General features: G+C 51.3%; 2 protein-coding genes across 2 annotated transcripts in view; both read right to left on the bottom strand.

Moving 5' to 3' along the window:
- The window catches only part of CKS2 (CDC28 protein kinase regulatory subunit 2), a 974,690-nt gene that overhangs the window by 806,330 nt on the left and 151,618 nt on the right, over positions 1-16,742 (bottom strand). The window lies entirely within an intron of this gene.
- On the bottom strand, positions 1,450-11,736 carry NXNL2 (nucleoredoxin like 2). Its single transcript, XM_050761295.1, has 3 exons — positions 11,683-11,736; positions 10,740-11,077; positions 1,450-2,040 (listed from the first exon to the last, which is right to left on the bottom strand). The coding sequence occupies exons 2-3, from the start codon at positions 11,039-11,041 to the stop codon at positions 1,872-1,874; spliced, it is 471 nt and encodes a 156-aa protein (XP_050617252.1). The 5' UTR covers positions 11,042-11,077; positions 11,683-11,736; the 3' UTR covers positions 1,450-1,871.

Genomic DNA, 16,742 nt, shown 5'->3' with positions numbered 1-16,742 from the left:
ACGCAGTGGCTCACACCTGTAATCCCAACACGTTGGGAGGCCAAGGTGGGCAGATCACCTGAGGTCAGGAGTTCGAGACCAGTCTGACCAGTATGATGAAACCCCATTTCTACTAAAAATACAAAAATTAGCCGGGCGTGGTGGCGCACGCCTGTAGTCCCAACTACTCGGGAGGCTGAGACAGGAGAATCCCTTGAACCCGGGAGGCAGAGGCTGCAGTGAACCAAGACCGTGCCAGTGCATTCCAGCCTGGGCAACAAGAGTGAAACTCTGTCTCAAAAAAAAGAAACAGAAACAGAAAAAAGAAAATACTATAATTACCAAATACCAAAATACCCCATCTCTGAGTTTTGGAAGAAAACTGAATTCTTACATGACTTACTGGGGGGTGGGGCGGCAAATAACAATCAGGTTAGCATAAATGCACCCTTAGTCAACCTACAGGGCCCCCAGGAGACTGGGTCTCAGTGGTCAGGGAAGTTAACTGACAGCACAGAGGGTGAGGGAGATTGAAGGGACTAATTAACTAACAGCTTATGTCTGCACGGTTCACTGAGTGTCACCCACTGGGCTTCTTTACTCTGCTATCCCTGGTCAGAGTGGTGTCAGCTTTGCTCCAAATTCTCAGCTGAGGAACCCAGCAAGCTGACCGGATCTGCAGGTGAGGACTTGGCCAGAGACGGGTATTGGTATTTTCACAACCCCAGCTGATTGGATAAGAACGAGGCTGGAAAGAAACAGGAAAGACCCGCCAGCAAGAGGCCACAGGGCAGGCTGGGACAGTAATCTGAACCACTGATGGCTTTCCCACCATTAACAACGATTGTAAATGGACTTTTTGTTTACTTCGATGGATTATTAACTTTTAGGTAATACTGAGGTTTGATCTTGAAGATGTGGAAACACACCCTTGAAAATTTCATTGCTTTCTAGGATATTGCAATGCTGTTACAAATAAGTGTGAAGAAAACGGCCGGGCGCGGTGGCTCAAGCCTGTAATCCCAGCACTTTGGGAGGCCGAGGCGGGCGGATCACGAGGTCAGGAGATCGAGACCATCCTGGCTAACACGGTGAAACCCCGTCTCTACTAAAAATACAAAAAAAAAAAAAAAAAAACTAGCCGGGCGCGGTGGCGGGCGCCTGTAGTCCCAGCTACTCGGGAGGCTGAGGCAGGAGAATGGTGTAAACCCGGGAGGCGGAGCTTGCAGTGAGCTGAGATCCGGCCACTGCACTCCAGCCTGGGTGACAGAGCAAGACTCCGTCTCAAAAAAAAAAAAAAAAAAAGTGTGAAGAAAACAAAGAGAAGAAGAAAATTCCAAGATGACACATAATTAAAAACTACCACCTGTGACAAATAAAACATATTTAAGCATGGTATTTGTCAAGAGACTCCTTTTCTTCCTATTGGCACTTGGACTGGAATGAGAAGGAAGGCAATAGGCTTGTTTGTTAAAGCACACAGCTTGCAAACTTTATTAAGATAGTTGTGAAAGCGTATCATTAAAATAAACAGATCACCAGAAAATGTTATCAATAAATAGATTATTTTACCTGAAGAGACTTGTACAAATAAATGTCTTGCATAGATTTCCAACAGCTCAGGATGAACATATGAGAATCCTTCCTTAAGCACAGGTGGATAAAGGTATGCAAAGAATAACAAAAATAACTGTAATACAAGCAGGCTGCATGATCAAAACAGGGAGTGCATTATTTCCTGAGCAATAGTTGCTTTTGAACACAGCTTAGTGCTTCTGCTCTGAAATACAATATCACACCAACAGAGGAAGGAACCCAGCATACTCCTCTTTGCCCCAGCGTCTGTGCTGGAAAAGCAGCACCTGTCCTGGCCCTCTGAGATCCCTCCCACTTCAACCGCAGAAATTCTGGAAGATATCGGCTGCCTCCACCCAGTCCTGGAAGCAGGCCAGCCCCCGCTCCCGGATCTGCTTCCGCCCTTTGTTGGTGATGACCTCCCCATTTTGTTTCACAATCACAAGCTTGGGGATGGCTGTGACGTTGTACCTCTTCCTCAGCTCACTGCAGGAGAGAAGAGTGGTACCGAAGTTAGCACTTCCACATGCACATCTGAAGAGACAGGCCCCCTCCCTCCAACCTGAAGTACAGCCAACTTCGAGGAAGCCACCGGGTGCCCCACCGCGCCTGCTCCTGCTTTCCCTCCTGCTGGGGTGTGGGCTCCTTTCTTCTTGGTGCTACTATTTCTTTTTCTTTTTTTGAGACGGAGTTTCGCTCTTGTTGCCCAGGCTAGAGTGCAATGGTGTGATCTCAGCTCACTGCAACCTCCACCTCCCACATTCAAGCGATTCTCCTGCCTCAGCCTCCCAAGTAGCTGGGATTATAGGTGTGTGCCACCACGTCCAGCTAATTTTTTGTATTTTTAGTAGAGACAGGGTTTCACCATGTTGGCCAGGCTGGTCTGGAACTCCGGGCCTCAGGTGATCTGCCTGCCTTGGCCTCCCAAAGTGCTGGGATTACAGGCATGAGCCACCACACCCAGACTTGGTGCTACCATTTCTAACCCAGTTCCACCCCAGGGAGCTGCCTGCAGCAGTGAACTCTCCATATCTGTGCTACCCAATCCGGTGGCCACCAGCCACATATGGCTGGGAGAGCTCAGAATGTGGCTAGTGTGCCCGAGGAACTGAAGTTTTCATTTTTAATTTTAATTAATTTTTACTTTAAATTTAAATTGTCACAAGTGGCTAGTGGCTACCAGATTGGATAGTGCAGGTCTGAACCCACAAATAAACCCAGTAATTTTTTATGTCCTCTACATCTCAAGGGGTTGAAAAATATCAGATACATATAATGGTAAAAGTTAAAATTCCAGCCAGGTGTGGTGGCTCACACCTGTAATCCCAGCACTTCAGGAGACTGAGGTGGTGAGGTGGGAGGATGGCTTAAGCCCAAGAGTTCAAGACTAGCCTGGGCAACATAGTGAGACCTTGTCTCTACAAAAGTTAAAAAATTAGCTGGGCGTGGTGGCACGCACCTATAGTCCCAGCCACTCGAAAGGCTGAGGTGGGAGCCTCGCTTGAGCACAGGTCAAGGCTGCAGTGAGCTGTGTTAGTGCCTCTACATTCCAGTCTGGGCAACAGACTCCATTTCTAACAACAAAAAAAAAAGAAAAAAAAAAGTTAAAATTCCATGAGTTCTAAATACATCTAGAGCCTCATTTGACTTTCTACTCTACAAATTCAATGATGCACCAATTGCCATTATAATATTGAGAGGTTTCTTAGATTCATTTTATATCATTTACATTTACGGTATCTATAATCTGATGAGTGGTCTTTTTACAAAATTATTTGTATTCATTTAAGGAAAGGAGCATCTGCCTTCTTGGTTTTGCAATTCTTGGGATCTTCACTGGGATTACACCCTCAAGAGAGGGCAGCCGAGTGAAATCCCTTTCCTGTTTACCATGGCCAGCTCACGAGGGCCTCACAGGGACAGTAATCAGATTTCCTTGATCTGTCACCCTCAGGATTGTGAACCTGAGTGGAAGGAAAAACCCATTTGAGACTCTCCTATTAGCAAATCTCCCCTTTGACATGTCCATCAAGCTCTTCCTGCCAGTTTCTGGCATCCAGATGAAAAACACACCATCACTCAAGCAGGAAAAGATACAGTGTCCCCTGTGCTCAACAGAGAGAGAATATGCTTTGTTTCCAAACATCTATGAAGCAGTGACAAAATCCATCATGTTCTCAGTCACAAAGGAAGTCTTAACGAATTTCAAGTGGTCAATAACATATAGATCACTTAATGAGACCAAAGGTAATGGAATTGGAAACCAATAAGAAATCATTTTTGGGGCCAGGAGCGGTGGCTCAAGCCTGTAATCCCAACACTTTGGGAGGCCGAGGTGGGCGGATCATGAGGTCAGGAGTTTGAGACCAGCCTGGCCAGCACGGTGAAACCCTGTCTCTACTAAAACTACAAAAAATTAGCCGGGCATGGTGGCACGGACTTGTGGTCCCAGCTACTGGGGAAGCTGAGACCGGAGAATTGCTTGAACCTGGCAGGCGGAAGTTGCAGTGAGCCAGGATCACGCCACTGCACTCCAGCCTGGGTGACAGAGTGAGACTCCGTCTCAAAAATAAAAATTAAAAAACAAAGATTTCTTTTTTGGTTGTTTTTGTTTTTGTTTTTGTTTTTTGAGATGGAGTCTCACTCTGTCACCCAGGCTGGAGCGCAGTGGCATTATCTCAGCTCACTGCAACCTCCGCCTCCCAGGTTCACACCATTCTCCTGCTTCCGCCTCCCAAGTAGCTGGGACTACAGGCGCCTGCCACCACGCCCAGCTAATTTTTTTGTAATATTTTAGTAGAGATGGGGTTTCACTGTGTTAGCCAGGATGGTCTCAATCTCCTGACCTCGTGATCTACCTGCCTCGGCCTCCCAAAGTGCTGGGATTACAGGCCTGAGCCACTGCACCCAGCCAAAAAGAAATCATTTTTAAGAATGAGTTTTAAAACTAACTATATGTTATATGGGAAACAGCATTGCAGATGACAAAATATTTAAAGCAGAACAATATGGAATATACTACAAATCCCAAGCTGTAAACACAATTAAACACACTTAGGAAGCTATAGCCTTAAACACGCTTATCCAAAACTTGTATATGGATGACTTATGGATCTAATCCAAGAAACTAGAAAAATAAGGATGGCACAAACACAAAGAAAGTAGAAAGAAGGCAGAATAAGATTGAGAACAAAAATTACTGAAATAATTTTTGTTGGAACAAAAATTATTTTTTTGTTGGACCAACAAAAACCAACATGGGGTGAGCAATAAAACCTAATCTGGTTCTTAGGAAACACTAACATGTGAAACAAATGTCTACTGAGCCTGGGCGCAGCGGCTCACACCTGTAATTCCAACACTTTGGGAGGTCAAGGTGAGAGCATCACTTGAGCCCAAGAGTTCAAGACATACCTGGGCGACAGGACAAGATCCTGTCTCCACAAAATAAAAAAAAATTAACCAAGTGTGGTTGTGCACACCTGTAGTCCCAGCTACTCGGGAAGCTGAGGCAGGAGGATTGCTTGAACCCAGGAGTTCAAGGTTGCAGGGAGCTGTGATCGCACCACTGCACTCCAGCCTGGATGACGGTGCAAGACCCTCTCTCTAAAAAACAAATCTACTGAGATTGAGTAAGGAAAAAGAGAGAAGGCACAAGAATATAAAAAATCAGGCCAGCCTGGTCATTACACAGGCCCAGTGTGGACTGAACCTTCCTGAGGGGACACTGGTGGGAGGGTTGTGGCCTTTCTGGGGATGCATGACCTCTGCCAGGAAAGGCCTATTCCCCAAAGAACCAGTGGACACAGCCCCCACCCTGGCAGCTCCGGACCTGCTTCCTGTGGTGTCCAATGACTCACCTGGGGAGGGAAAGGAAAGGTGGGAAAAAATAAAAATGTAAACTATTCTCTAAAACCTATCATGTGTAGTGAAAAAAGACACAGCAGAGACCACTCAGTCAAAACTGTATTTGCAGAACTGAGAAAGTCATGTCTCAAACACAGAGCAGATGTGAATTCAGGTCAAACTGCAGGTTTAGGAGACACCAGCTCCTTCACGAACAGCCATGAGTGCTCACCACAGGGGAGGCTCGTGTGGAACTCGGCTGGACGGAGCCTGCACAGGTCAATGAACGACAGCAGTGGGCATGAAAGATGTGGCAGAGATGTCCCTCTCTAGCACCTTACGAATCCTGCCCAACACCTAAATTTTTTTAGATGGAGTCTCGCTCTTTTGCCTAGGCTGGAGTGCAGTGGCGCAATCTCGGCTCACTGCAAGCTACACCTCCCGGGTTCAAGTTTTTTGTATTTTTAATAGAGACAGCGTTTCACTGTGTTAGCCAGGATGGTTTCAATCTCCTGATCTCGTGATCCGCCCGCCTCGGCCTCCCAAAGTGCTGGGATTACAGGCATGAGCCACCGCACCCGGCCGCACAACACCTAAAATTTAAAATGCCTAAGCAATTAGCTTTTCTCAAAGGCATAAAACAAAAATGTGTGGCCCGGTGCAGTGGCCCACACCTGTAATCCTAGCAATTTGGGAGGCCAAGATGGGTGGATCAGCTGAGGTCAGGAGTTCCGAGCTCAGCCTGGTCAACATGGTGAAACCCTGTGTCTACTAAAAATACAAAAATTAGCCGGATGTGGTGGTGGGTGCCTGTAATCCCAGCTACTTGGGAGCCTGAGGCAGGAGAATCCCTTGAACCCGGGAGGCGGAGGTTGCCGTGAGCCAAGACTGCGCCACTGCACTCCAGCCTGGGCAACAAAAGTGAAACTCCATCTCAGGAAAAAAAAAAAAAAAGGAAAGAAAAAGAAAAAAGTGAAGAAAAGAGAAACAATCAAGTAGCTCTTTGCATAAAGACTACAGCAAAATGGCCAGCAGCCTGATTTAAGCTCTTTATCCAGCAGTTTTGGCAAATGGGTTATTTCAGCATCTGTACTTTGGGCAGTGGGACAGGGCAGGGCCGCACACGTCACTTCCAGAAGGGAAAGCAGACTGCCCGGCTGGGGCCAGACCAGGTGGGACTCTGTCATCCCAGGAACCTGGAACCTCCTCCCCAAGGTCATGAGGACTCCTTGGAGGGCTGCTGCACGTGGGTCGTGAAGGGGATGGGATGCCAGCAGCAGCAGCAGTATCTCACCTACAGATTCCTGAGCACCCCCAGGTTCCACAGCGTCTGCACTCCTGATTGATTCCCAACTGACACGGGTCCATGCACCAGCCTTTGACCAGCACTGTCAGGAACAATGTGGGGTCCCAGGAGCAGCAACACCAATATCACCCGGAAACTCATCAGAAACGCAGTCTCCCCACCCCTGACGCTGGGGCGGTGCCTGAGATCCGGTGGTTTATGCTCGCTCAAGTTGCCCAGCCCCGCGGCTGTCTTCCAGGGCTTTCTGCATTCCCTGCACCAACTGGGAGGAGGTAGGAGAGAGCGAGCGGAGAGGAGGCTGGTCACGGTGCCCCTGACAGCACAGGAGGTACAGGCCTATGGTTTGCTGCGCTCAGCATCTGTGACCCTCCTTGGGAAACCATGTCTCCTTCATTTTCTGGCATGAACTGGCTGTGTGTCATGGGCAAGCTAGTCAACCTCCTGCACCTCGGGTTCCTCATCTGCACCACGGGAGTAACAGAACCCACCTCCTGGAGTTGCTGTGAGGATTAAATAAATAGCTTGATGAAGAATGAGGCTTGGCACATAATAAGTACTTGATAAATGCTAGCTGTTCTCACTGCGTGGGAAAGGCCTACCTCCAGTTCCACCTGGGCCGACTGCGCAGTCGGCATATCTATCTGGTGGCCCCTGGTTACACTTCCTAGTACAGAAATGGGGAACTAGCCGAATCAGAATCAGCGAGGCTTGGTGTGGCACTTGGCTGTGTGCTGGGAAAGAGGAAGGTATGGGAATGTGCAGTCTGAGACACAGCAGCCATTCTACCAGCGTGAGGAGACACAGGATTTGCCAGGCAGCCACTGCCTGTAGCCTGAGCAAGGGGCAGACATTGCAAAAGACAAGCCACAAAGCGTCATCCTCAGTGGCCTCCAACTTTCCCTTGAAACCATCTTCTGGCTGATGGGTGTTTCATTAAAGCCAGCCCATAACCTTTACTGTTTAAGCTCTTTGAGTTGTTCTCATTGTTGTTGTTTTAATCACTTGCAACATTAAATCAAGCTCTGACACAGTCAGGGGGATGCAGAGCAGGCTGGGCTTTGAGGAATGAGGAAGGCTTGAGGTAGTCATTTCACTGATATTCCAAGAGACACTCAGTACCAGCCCTCAAATCCCCAGGCCGGCAGCCTCTGCCTGGGGACAAATGTAACCTTGGAGCTGCCATGAGAGGCAAAGAACCACACTTTTTCCCTAATGTCATCTCAGTCCCCTCTGGGCCCTGAGCTGTGTCCACAGAGAAAAGAACTTGTTTCTGGAGGAGAGAACGTTGTCATGGTAATAACTTAGGACTTCAAGCCTTTGGGGAAAATCCAAGAGCCCGGTTCCTCCTTGTCCTCAGCGCTGCTGCAACCAACGTTGGTCCCTGCCCTCAACGAACACAGCCACATCCTTGTGGCTGGCATAAACCACACTTCTGGGTTGCCATAGCAACTCCTGACTCTAGTCTCTGTTATCTCAGCCAGGAGCAGGCTGTGGCCAAGCAAATCTCTCTGCAGAACTGTCTTTTGCTCACTTGCTCCAACCACTCACCAAACACACTCCCTGGGGATGCCAGGCACTGAACCATGTCTGGCTCCGTCCTGTGGGCAGTGGAAACCCAGGAAACCCCCAGAGAGTTGGAGCAAGAGCCAATCAGATGGGAACACCAAGGCCCTGCAGACCTCTTAGGGGAATATTCTAAAGCTCCAGAACCTGAGTGAAGGAAACAGAAATGAGTAGAAAGACAGAGAAGGATCTGAGAGCTGCAAAATCAGTGGATTCAGAGGCTGTGTTGAGACCAGAGGGCCCAGGAGGCAGTGGGAACACAGAGCTGGAGAGGGTCAAGGGATGGAAAGGCAGAGTCAGGAATCGTTGGCACAAGCACTGATTCTTCCCCCACTGAGCCATTCCCTACCCGAGAAATGAAGCCCTTTTTTTCAGCCAGTTTTTCCTTTTCCATCAGATCTAAACTTGTGGGCCTGGAAGTTGAGGCACACTGCACCACCAGCCATGGCCAGGAGGCAGTGTTGAGAGCCTGAGCAGGCAGGAGGAACGGACAGCCTCCTCCAGTGCTCTTTGGGGTCCACTGACGTTCTGGAGGCCAAGTAGGGATGACAGCTGTTATGAGACAATCATTATAATAAAATCATATAAAATCACCATTGATCATGTCTTTCGTGAACAGCGGCATGTAATGGGAATTCCTGCTGGTGAATCTAGAACTTGTTACTTCATTCTTGGACAGATAATGAGTTTTACTCATAAACCCAGTAATGCAGGGAAGAAAGACAGGGCAGGATGGAATCTCATCCTGAAACATGCCTCCAGGGCATGCTGGCATGTGTCACCGCAGCTGTCCCCACATTGAGGCTTGGCACCTCCTCCTAGCCCACCTGCACTGGGGCACTTAGACAGGGAACTGCTAGCCCCAGCCACACACCCGCATCTCTACTTTCAGGGACGTTAGTAAACAGTTGCCTCTCTGGGGGCTGAAGGCAGTCGTCACTGCTGTGTTGAGTGTATGGTGCAGGGTACACTGAAAAGGTGAGATCTACACAGCTTAGGGGACAAGGTGAGGGCTCCAGGCCTCCTCTCCCTGCAGGTACATCTGCCTCCAGCCACGCCAAGAGTAACTCCCAAGGGCGCCATTCTGTGATCTCTCTGGAAGCAGCCATTTTTCTTCCCCTCCCTTGATTCAGATGATTTACCAGGAATTCAGTGGAAGGAGGGTGATGAGCTCAGACCTCTGAGGAAAGGAAGCACGAGGCCCTCTGACCCTGTACCTGCCAAGTGGAGTTCCCATAATGCCACCCACCTGGGCCCCACCTCTCCACAGCACCAACCACAAAGTATTGTGTTCTGCACACATTAGCAACTTCCCAAAATGCCCCTGAAGCCTTTGTGCATTTCTTTGTGCTTCTTGGCGGTGGCTATTTCCATTTTCCTCATGATCTGATTCCACAAATCCAGGATAGGATAAGCAGAATTTAGGGCATAGCTCCAACAATTCCCACAGAATATCCCACTTCCTAGCTTACACATGACAACAACAGGGTTAAGGAAGTTCAGTGTGGAAAGGGGTAGGGACAAACAGCTAAGTTTACAAAAAGAAAAATCCCTCCCAGGCCAATCAGGCTGAGAAGATTGGAGCGCACCGCTGACCCACATCAGGCAGCTCACTGCCTCCAGCTGGAGCTCACCGGCTTGACCAGAGCATCAGAAACAGAAGAGCGGTGTGCATGGACGAGGCCTGCTTTAAACCTAAGTCTGGACTCTTACACCATAGGAGACCACAGGAGACCCACCCCAAAAGCAGAACAATCAATCCCCATATGCCCCTCTCTGCCAATCCCTACCCACTCCTTTCCAACAGCTAGAGTAATAAAGTTTACAGTAATGAGTTTTATGCCTCTCTAGTGATGAAATTCCATCAGCGTCGGCAAAAATGATACCGCAAAGGTGGCCAGCACCTGAGTTCCTGCCAGCCCTGGAGTCCCCGTCCCTCCCTCCCAGCACACCAACCACGGCCTGCACTGTGGGTGCCTGTCACAGAGCTGATGTCCTCGCAGGTCATCCCTCATCCCTGCATCCAGACACCAGGTCGTGTCCCTGTGCTTCCTGCCCACTAACTGGGAGAATGACGCAGCGGCGCCCGGAGTTCAGGGCTGACTGGGCGGGCGGTTCCCGGAGCCGAGCCACGAACCCACAGCATCAACACCACTGCGAGCTCCTTCGCAATGCAGATTCCCGCAGCTCCAGACCCTAAGCAGAAATGGGCCCGCGTCCATGCTCCACGAGCCCCGTGGGGGTGTCGATGCCCTGGCTTTTCGAATCTGGTCTGCACCCTCCCTGGTCTCCAAGGGAGACTGAAACTGAGACTGAGGGTGATTTACCCGAGTCCGGACGGGAACTAAGAGACGGGGAGGTGGTGGCGGAGGGGGGCGTCATAAAGAGCTCCCCAGTGCAGAGTGGGAGGCCTGGGGGAAGATGGGGGCGACGCGCCCGGAGGCCCCCGCCCCCCAGGACCCCCACTCACTGCCGGTAGGGGTCATGGAAGGGCAGCGCCAGCCAGGTGCCATGCAGCTCGCGCATGAAGTTCAGCATCTCCTGGGAGCTGTCGTCGGCTGACACGAAGACTACTTCGAAAGGCGCGGGCCGCCGCGCCTCGGCCACCAGCGCCGTGTAGAAGTCGCAGAGCAGCTGCGTGAAGTCGCGGCTCGGCCCGCACCGGGCCGCCGCGAAGTACAGTGCCACCACCTTGTTCTGTAGCGCCGCCTCGGCCTCCACCGCCGCGCCCTTACGGGTCACCAGGTGCCGCCCGCCCAGAATGTCAACCATGGCGCGGACGCGCAGCCACCTGAGGCCCGAGGACACCTGCAGGAGGATGATCACTTGCGGGAAGGAGGCGGCGAGCGCCGCGGTGCCCCGCCACTGTCCGCACCGACGGGCGCTGGACTTCTCAAGACCTGCCCGAGATACGCCCACACCTCGGGCCCGGCCTCGCCCGTAGCTGGGGGAAGAGTGTCAGCGCTGACAATGAGACACTCAGACACCGGAGACGCCAGATGCCTGGGCGACAGCGTGGCACCCGCCTCTGGGAGCCGAGCCAGCCGGGCAACCTCAAGCCCTCAGGTCTCCGCACCCTCCCCCCACTGCGCCAAGCACACATCCCGTACGCTCCACCCACTGCGCCCCGCCCACAACCCGCACCGTCCCCCACTGCGCCTCGCCCCCCATCCCCACACTTTCCCCCCACTGCGCCCTGCCCACATCCCTGCACTCTCCACCCACTGCGCCCCGCCCACATCTCCGCACCCTCCCCCATTGAGCCCTGCCTGCATCCACACTGCGCGCGGCCCCCATCCCGGCGCTTTCCACCCACTGCGCCCCGCCCACATCCCCGCACCCTCCCCCACTGGGCCCCACCCACATCCCCGCACTCTCCTTTAGCTGCACCTCACCCACATCCCCACACTCACTCCTCACTGAGCCCCGCGTACACTCCCGCTCCCTCCCCCCACTGCGCCCCGCCCACACTCCCGCGCCCTCCCCCTAACTGTGCCCCGCCGACATCCCGCGCCCCCGCCCCCATTCCGACTGCGCCCCGCCCACATTCCCGCCCCCTCTCCCACTGGTTGCCCAGCCCACAGCCCGCACTCGCCCTCCACTGAGCCCCGCCCACATTCCCGCACCCTCCCCTCACTGCGCCCCGCCCACACTCCCGCACTCTCGCTCCACTACGCGCCCCCCGCACACATCCCGCGCCCCCGCCCCCATCCCCACTGCGCACCGCCCACACTCCCGCGCCCTCCCGCCTCTGGGCTCTCCCTTCATGGGCTCTCTTCCCAGCGCGTCTACACTTTCTCCGGACGCAGCGCCCCGCCCTCCGTCCCGCCCCACCTACTGCCTCTTGCGCCTCACCCACACCGTGCTCTTCCTCCTCCTTCACTTCCTCCCACTCCCCCGCTCCCCTTCAGCGCCCCACGCCACCCCTCCCCAGAAACCCAGCGTTGCTCTCCTTCCCTCTTGGGCTCTCTTCCAGTCTCGCGCTCCCTGCCCGGCCCCGCCGCAAGTGTCCCGCAGCCGTCACCCCAGGGCATTTGAATCCTGCCTTGGAGCTCTTGCCGCGACCCAGCCCCCTGGAGGGGGCATGGGGAAGATGGGATGACGAGGAAGGGGAAGGGTAATTGGGCTTGGAGCGGACTTGGGCGGGGCAGTAGGGAACCTGAGCTCCGTTGGTTCAGGGTGTTTGCCCCTGACATCCTGTGTCCTGGCCGGGAGGATTCGTGAAGTTCAGGAAGAATTTGGGAGCAGTCCTTACAGAATGTTTTATTTGGAGAACCAAGAGTATTAATTTTTTGGCGAGCACTGTTGTAGGCCCTGGGAATTCAGCAGTGAGAAAAACAGTTGCAACTCCCTGCCAGGCCCGGGCTAGAAGGAGGCAAGCGAGCGAGGCACTCGCTCAGTAATCAGGGTAAATAATGTTTTAATACAGTATCTTAAAAAGTCAAAATGAATGCAAAGAAAAGTTTATAATGAACAAAATATCAAAAACTTAAGACAGTGAAGGAAACCAAAATATGCCATCCTAAAATATGCCGCTTTGGTATCTTGATTATTTTGAGCGAGAGGCACTTTGAAAACAGCAAATGCAGAGAGACCTTCTCCCCTTACCTGTCTAAAGACGGAGCCTCCAAAAGAAACTGTCATAAATTCCCTCCCGGGAGGATGAACTCTTATCACAGCCGAAGTCCACACCACACCTAGACAAACTTTGTCACAAACTCATAAAGACCTATTCATTTTTCCTAAAAATCGGTTACTCTCCCCTAAGTGGCCTACACCAGCTTCCAGTTCCCCTATTCACTGGTTTGGGGGGTTTTCACCTATTTTCCTGCAATGCCCCCGTGCAGGTGATATTAAAGATTAATAAATGTGTATTCCCGTTCCCCCGTTCAACTGCCCTTTGGCAGTTAATTTCATAGAGCCAGCTATGGAACCAGGGAAGATAGAAGGTCTTTGCTCTCCTAAGACGAGATGGATCCCCCACTAACTTTGCACTCCCATCACGCTCACTGACCCCTGAGTCCTGCCCCTGTGCCTGCCTGGAGCTTACGTTCTAATGGGCACAAAAAAAATAAATAAGGAAGATATTTTGCAGGTGCTATGCCAAAAGAAGAGCCATGAGGAGGGGCGCAGGGTTTTGTTTTGTTTTATTTTGGTTTGGTTTTGTTGGTTGGTTGAGGCGGAGGCTCTTGTTGCCCAGGCTAGAGTGCAGTGGCTCGATCTGGGCTCACTGCAACCTCCGCCTCCCAGGTTCAAGCCATTCTCCCGCCTCAGCCTCCTGAGTAGCTGGGTTTACTGGCGCGTGCCACCACACCCAGCTAATTTTTGTATTTTTAGTAGAGACGGGGTTTCACCATGTTGGCCAGGCTGGTCTCAAACTCATGACTGCAGGTGATCCACCCACCTCTGCTTCCCAAAGTGCTGGGATTACAGGCTTGAGCCACCGAGGGGCGCAGTTTTAATCTAGCGGTGAGAGGAGTAGGGGAAGGTGAGATTTGCGCTTCCTGAGGACACGCCTGCCGGCGCGGGCTCCCCCTAGTCTCGCCGTTAAATGAACGGAAATTGGCGGACGCGGTTGCCTGCAGGCACAGCCCGTCGGCTCGGTCGCGTAAATGTACTTAGCAGCCAAAGCTGAGTGGAAACCCTGCGGGAGGATTGATTGGCGCTCTTAGGTGAAGCAGGCTGTCAGAGCCCCGATTCACTGTCCTCTGGGGAAAATGGATAGACAAATCGAAGGAAAAAATTGAGAGGAACGGTGAGCAGTATAAATCTTGTATGAGGAGGTCCCTGACTTACGTTAAAACTCAGAGGTAAGAGGAATGAAATGCAGCTAAGCTCTCAAAATCATCCAGACTATTTTGTTTGGTCGTTTTATCCTTGAACACACAATAAGCCAAAGTAGACAGCATTCCTAATTAGCTGACGGTGCCACCCTCCCGAGAAAATCAATAGTCATTGGCGTTAATCCTGCCTGCGCTGGGGAACTACCCAACCTCCATCCAGGAATGGATCACACTTCCTGCTGCCAATGTCGGGGCAGGGCGGCTTCCTAGGCATGCAGCCCCTCAGAAGCACGCGGCCCTGCACTCACTTGGGGCTCAGTGTTCTGCGGTTGCAGTCTTTGTTGCTTTGTTTTTTGTTTAGAAACTGAATCTCACTCTGTTACCCAGGCTGGAGTACAGTAGTGGGATCATAGCTCACTGCAGCTTCAAACTCCTGGGCGCCAGGGATCCTCCCGCCTCAGCCTCCTGAGTAGCTAGGACTATAGTCACAAGCCACTGGGCAAAGCTATTTTTAAAAAATTTTTTTTGTGGAGATGGCGGTCTCCCAGTGTTGCCCAGCCTGGTGATTTTTTTTTTTTTTTTTTTTTTTTAATGGTGTGTCGGTTGTGGCCCAGGCTGGAGTGCAATGGCATGATCTCAGCTCACTGCAACCTCCGCCTCCTGAGTTGAAGCTATTCTTCTGCCTCAGTCTCCTGAGTAGCTGGAACTACAGGTGTGTGCCACCATGCCTGCCTAATTTTTTTATTTTTAGTAGAGATGGGGTTTCACCATATTGACCAAGCTGGTCTCGAACTCCTGACCTCATGATCCACCCGCCTCAGCCTCCCAAAGTGCTGGGATTACAGGCATGAGCCACTGCACCCGGCTGAAATTCTTAATTTATCTTTGAATTTGTGTGGTATATGAGAGGTCTTGGACAGTGGCACATATATGAGTGTTTGGACCCTAGCTCATGTGTGCTCCCACCTGCCGCTGCCTCCCTACCTCCCTAAGACAGATTCTTCTCCTTCTTCTTCTCCTTCTTCTTCTTCTTCTTCTTCTTCTTATTATTATTATTATTATTATTATTTTGAGAAGGAGTCCCACTCTGTCACCCAGGCTGGAGTGCAGTGCTGTGATCTCAGCTCACTGCAACCTCCACTTCCTGGGTTCAAGCAATTCTCCCTGCCTCAGCATCCCGAGTAGGTGGGACTACAGGTGCCTGCCACCACACCCAACTAATTTTTGTATTTTTAGTAGAGACAGGGTTTCACTATGTTGGCCAGGCTGGTCTTGAACTCCTGACCTCAGGTAATCTGCCCACCTCAGCCTCCCAAAGTGCTGGGATTAAAGGAGTGAGCCACTGTGCCCAGCCCAAGACAGGTTCTTGACTGCTCAATCCTCCCCCTCCCTTTGGTGTCCTGGGCCACACCTGGGCTCCCCATCTCCACCTCCACCCAGGAACCGCTAGTGTCCTCTATGGTCAGTGGGGTCCCAGGTGGTGGGGGGAAGACTGACGTCCGAGGCCTTTGCCCCACAAGGTCTCAGGGTGGGTACGGCATAGGAATAGCTGGTGGCCTGCATGCCCACCAGGTCACTGGGCAGGGCCCCCAGACAAGGATGAAAGTTGACATTCACCCTGTGCCCAAAAAAGTGTGACATTCAATGGCAAATAAAAGACCATGCTAGAAAGAGAAATGCTTTTGCATGTTAGTGCCTTTGCTGGCACCTTCCTGTCCTGGAAGGAAGGGGCACTGCATTTCCATTGCTGGGGAGAGCAGCCTAGTCAGTGTTAAAGGAAAAACCAAACTCTGTAAACTATTTGAAAGAGGTTTATTCTGAGCTAGTATGAGTGACCACAGCCCAGGGAAAGACATAAACTGAAAAAGCCTTGAGTCAGTGGTCCCAGGGCAGTTACATTGCAACTCTGTCTTACACATTTCAGGGAAGTAGAAGTTATGAAAAAGTCATACATCGGTACGTGAAGATTAGACATTGATTTGGCCCAAAAAGGCAGAATATCTTAAAGTGGGGGCTTACTGGTCATAGGTTGCTCCAGAGTCTTCCATTTGCAATTGGTTAAAAGAGTAAAACTTTGTCTAAAAATTTTGAGTCAGCAGAAAGGAATGCTTTCAGTTAAGATAAGGAAGTCTGTTAACCAAACCACTGGGTCAGAGTGACCCATGGGGTGTATGACTTAATCCTTGCCTGACATGGACTTAGGTCCTATTTATCATTTGGTACCATATTGTCACATAGAATTTGTTTTGTCTTATGATCTCTATTTTAACATTTATGCTGGTCAGTTCTGCCTAAACTCCAAAAGGGAGGGCATGTAACAAGGCATGAGTCCAACCTCCCTTCCCATTGTGGCCAGGAATTTGGTTTTTAACTTTTTTCTGGGATCTTCTTGGCCAACAGGGGGTCTGTTCAGTGAGTAGAGGGTTAGGATTTTATATTTCGTTTATATCAGGGACCTGGGTGAAGCGAGTAAGCCCTCCAGGGAGATGTGATCATGGGGGAACGGAGTCAGCCACCCCCATCCCAGATTCTCTTTGGACGGCCTGCTCTGAGCGGCTGTGTGTAAACAGCAAGGAAGAGGGGTCCTCCTCAGATGTGTGCACCAGAGACTCCAGAATAGCTCAGCCTGGCTCACTCAGCTCCACCTGTAAAGGGCATTCTTGAGGGTCATTGCTGACTCTTCCGGGGCA

This window comes from Macaca thibetana, chromosome 15, assembly GCF_024542745.1.
Source record: "Macaca thibetana thibetana isolate TM-01 chromosome 15, ASM2454274v1, whole genome shotgun sequence".
In the NCBI taxonomy this organism is placed as follows: Eukaryota; Metazoa; Chordata; class Mammalia; order Primates; family Cercopithecidae; genus Macaca; species Macaca thibetana.
This window is presented reverse-complemented; position numbering and strand designations above follow the sequence as displayed.

Coding starts and splice junctions, on each gene's coding strand:
- NXNL2 (XM_050761295.1), bottom strand. CDS start 11,041: ATGGTTGACATTCTGGGCGGGCGGCACCTGGTGACCCGTAAGGGCGCG. Junction 2,041..10,739: donor TTCCATGACCCCTACCGGCA/GTGAGTGGGGGT, acceptor TCTCTCCTGCAG/TGAGCTGAGGAAGAGGTACA.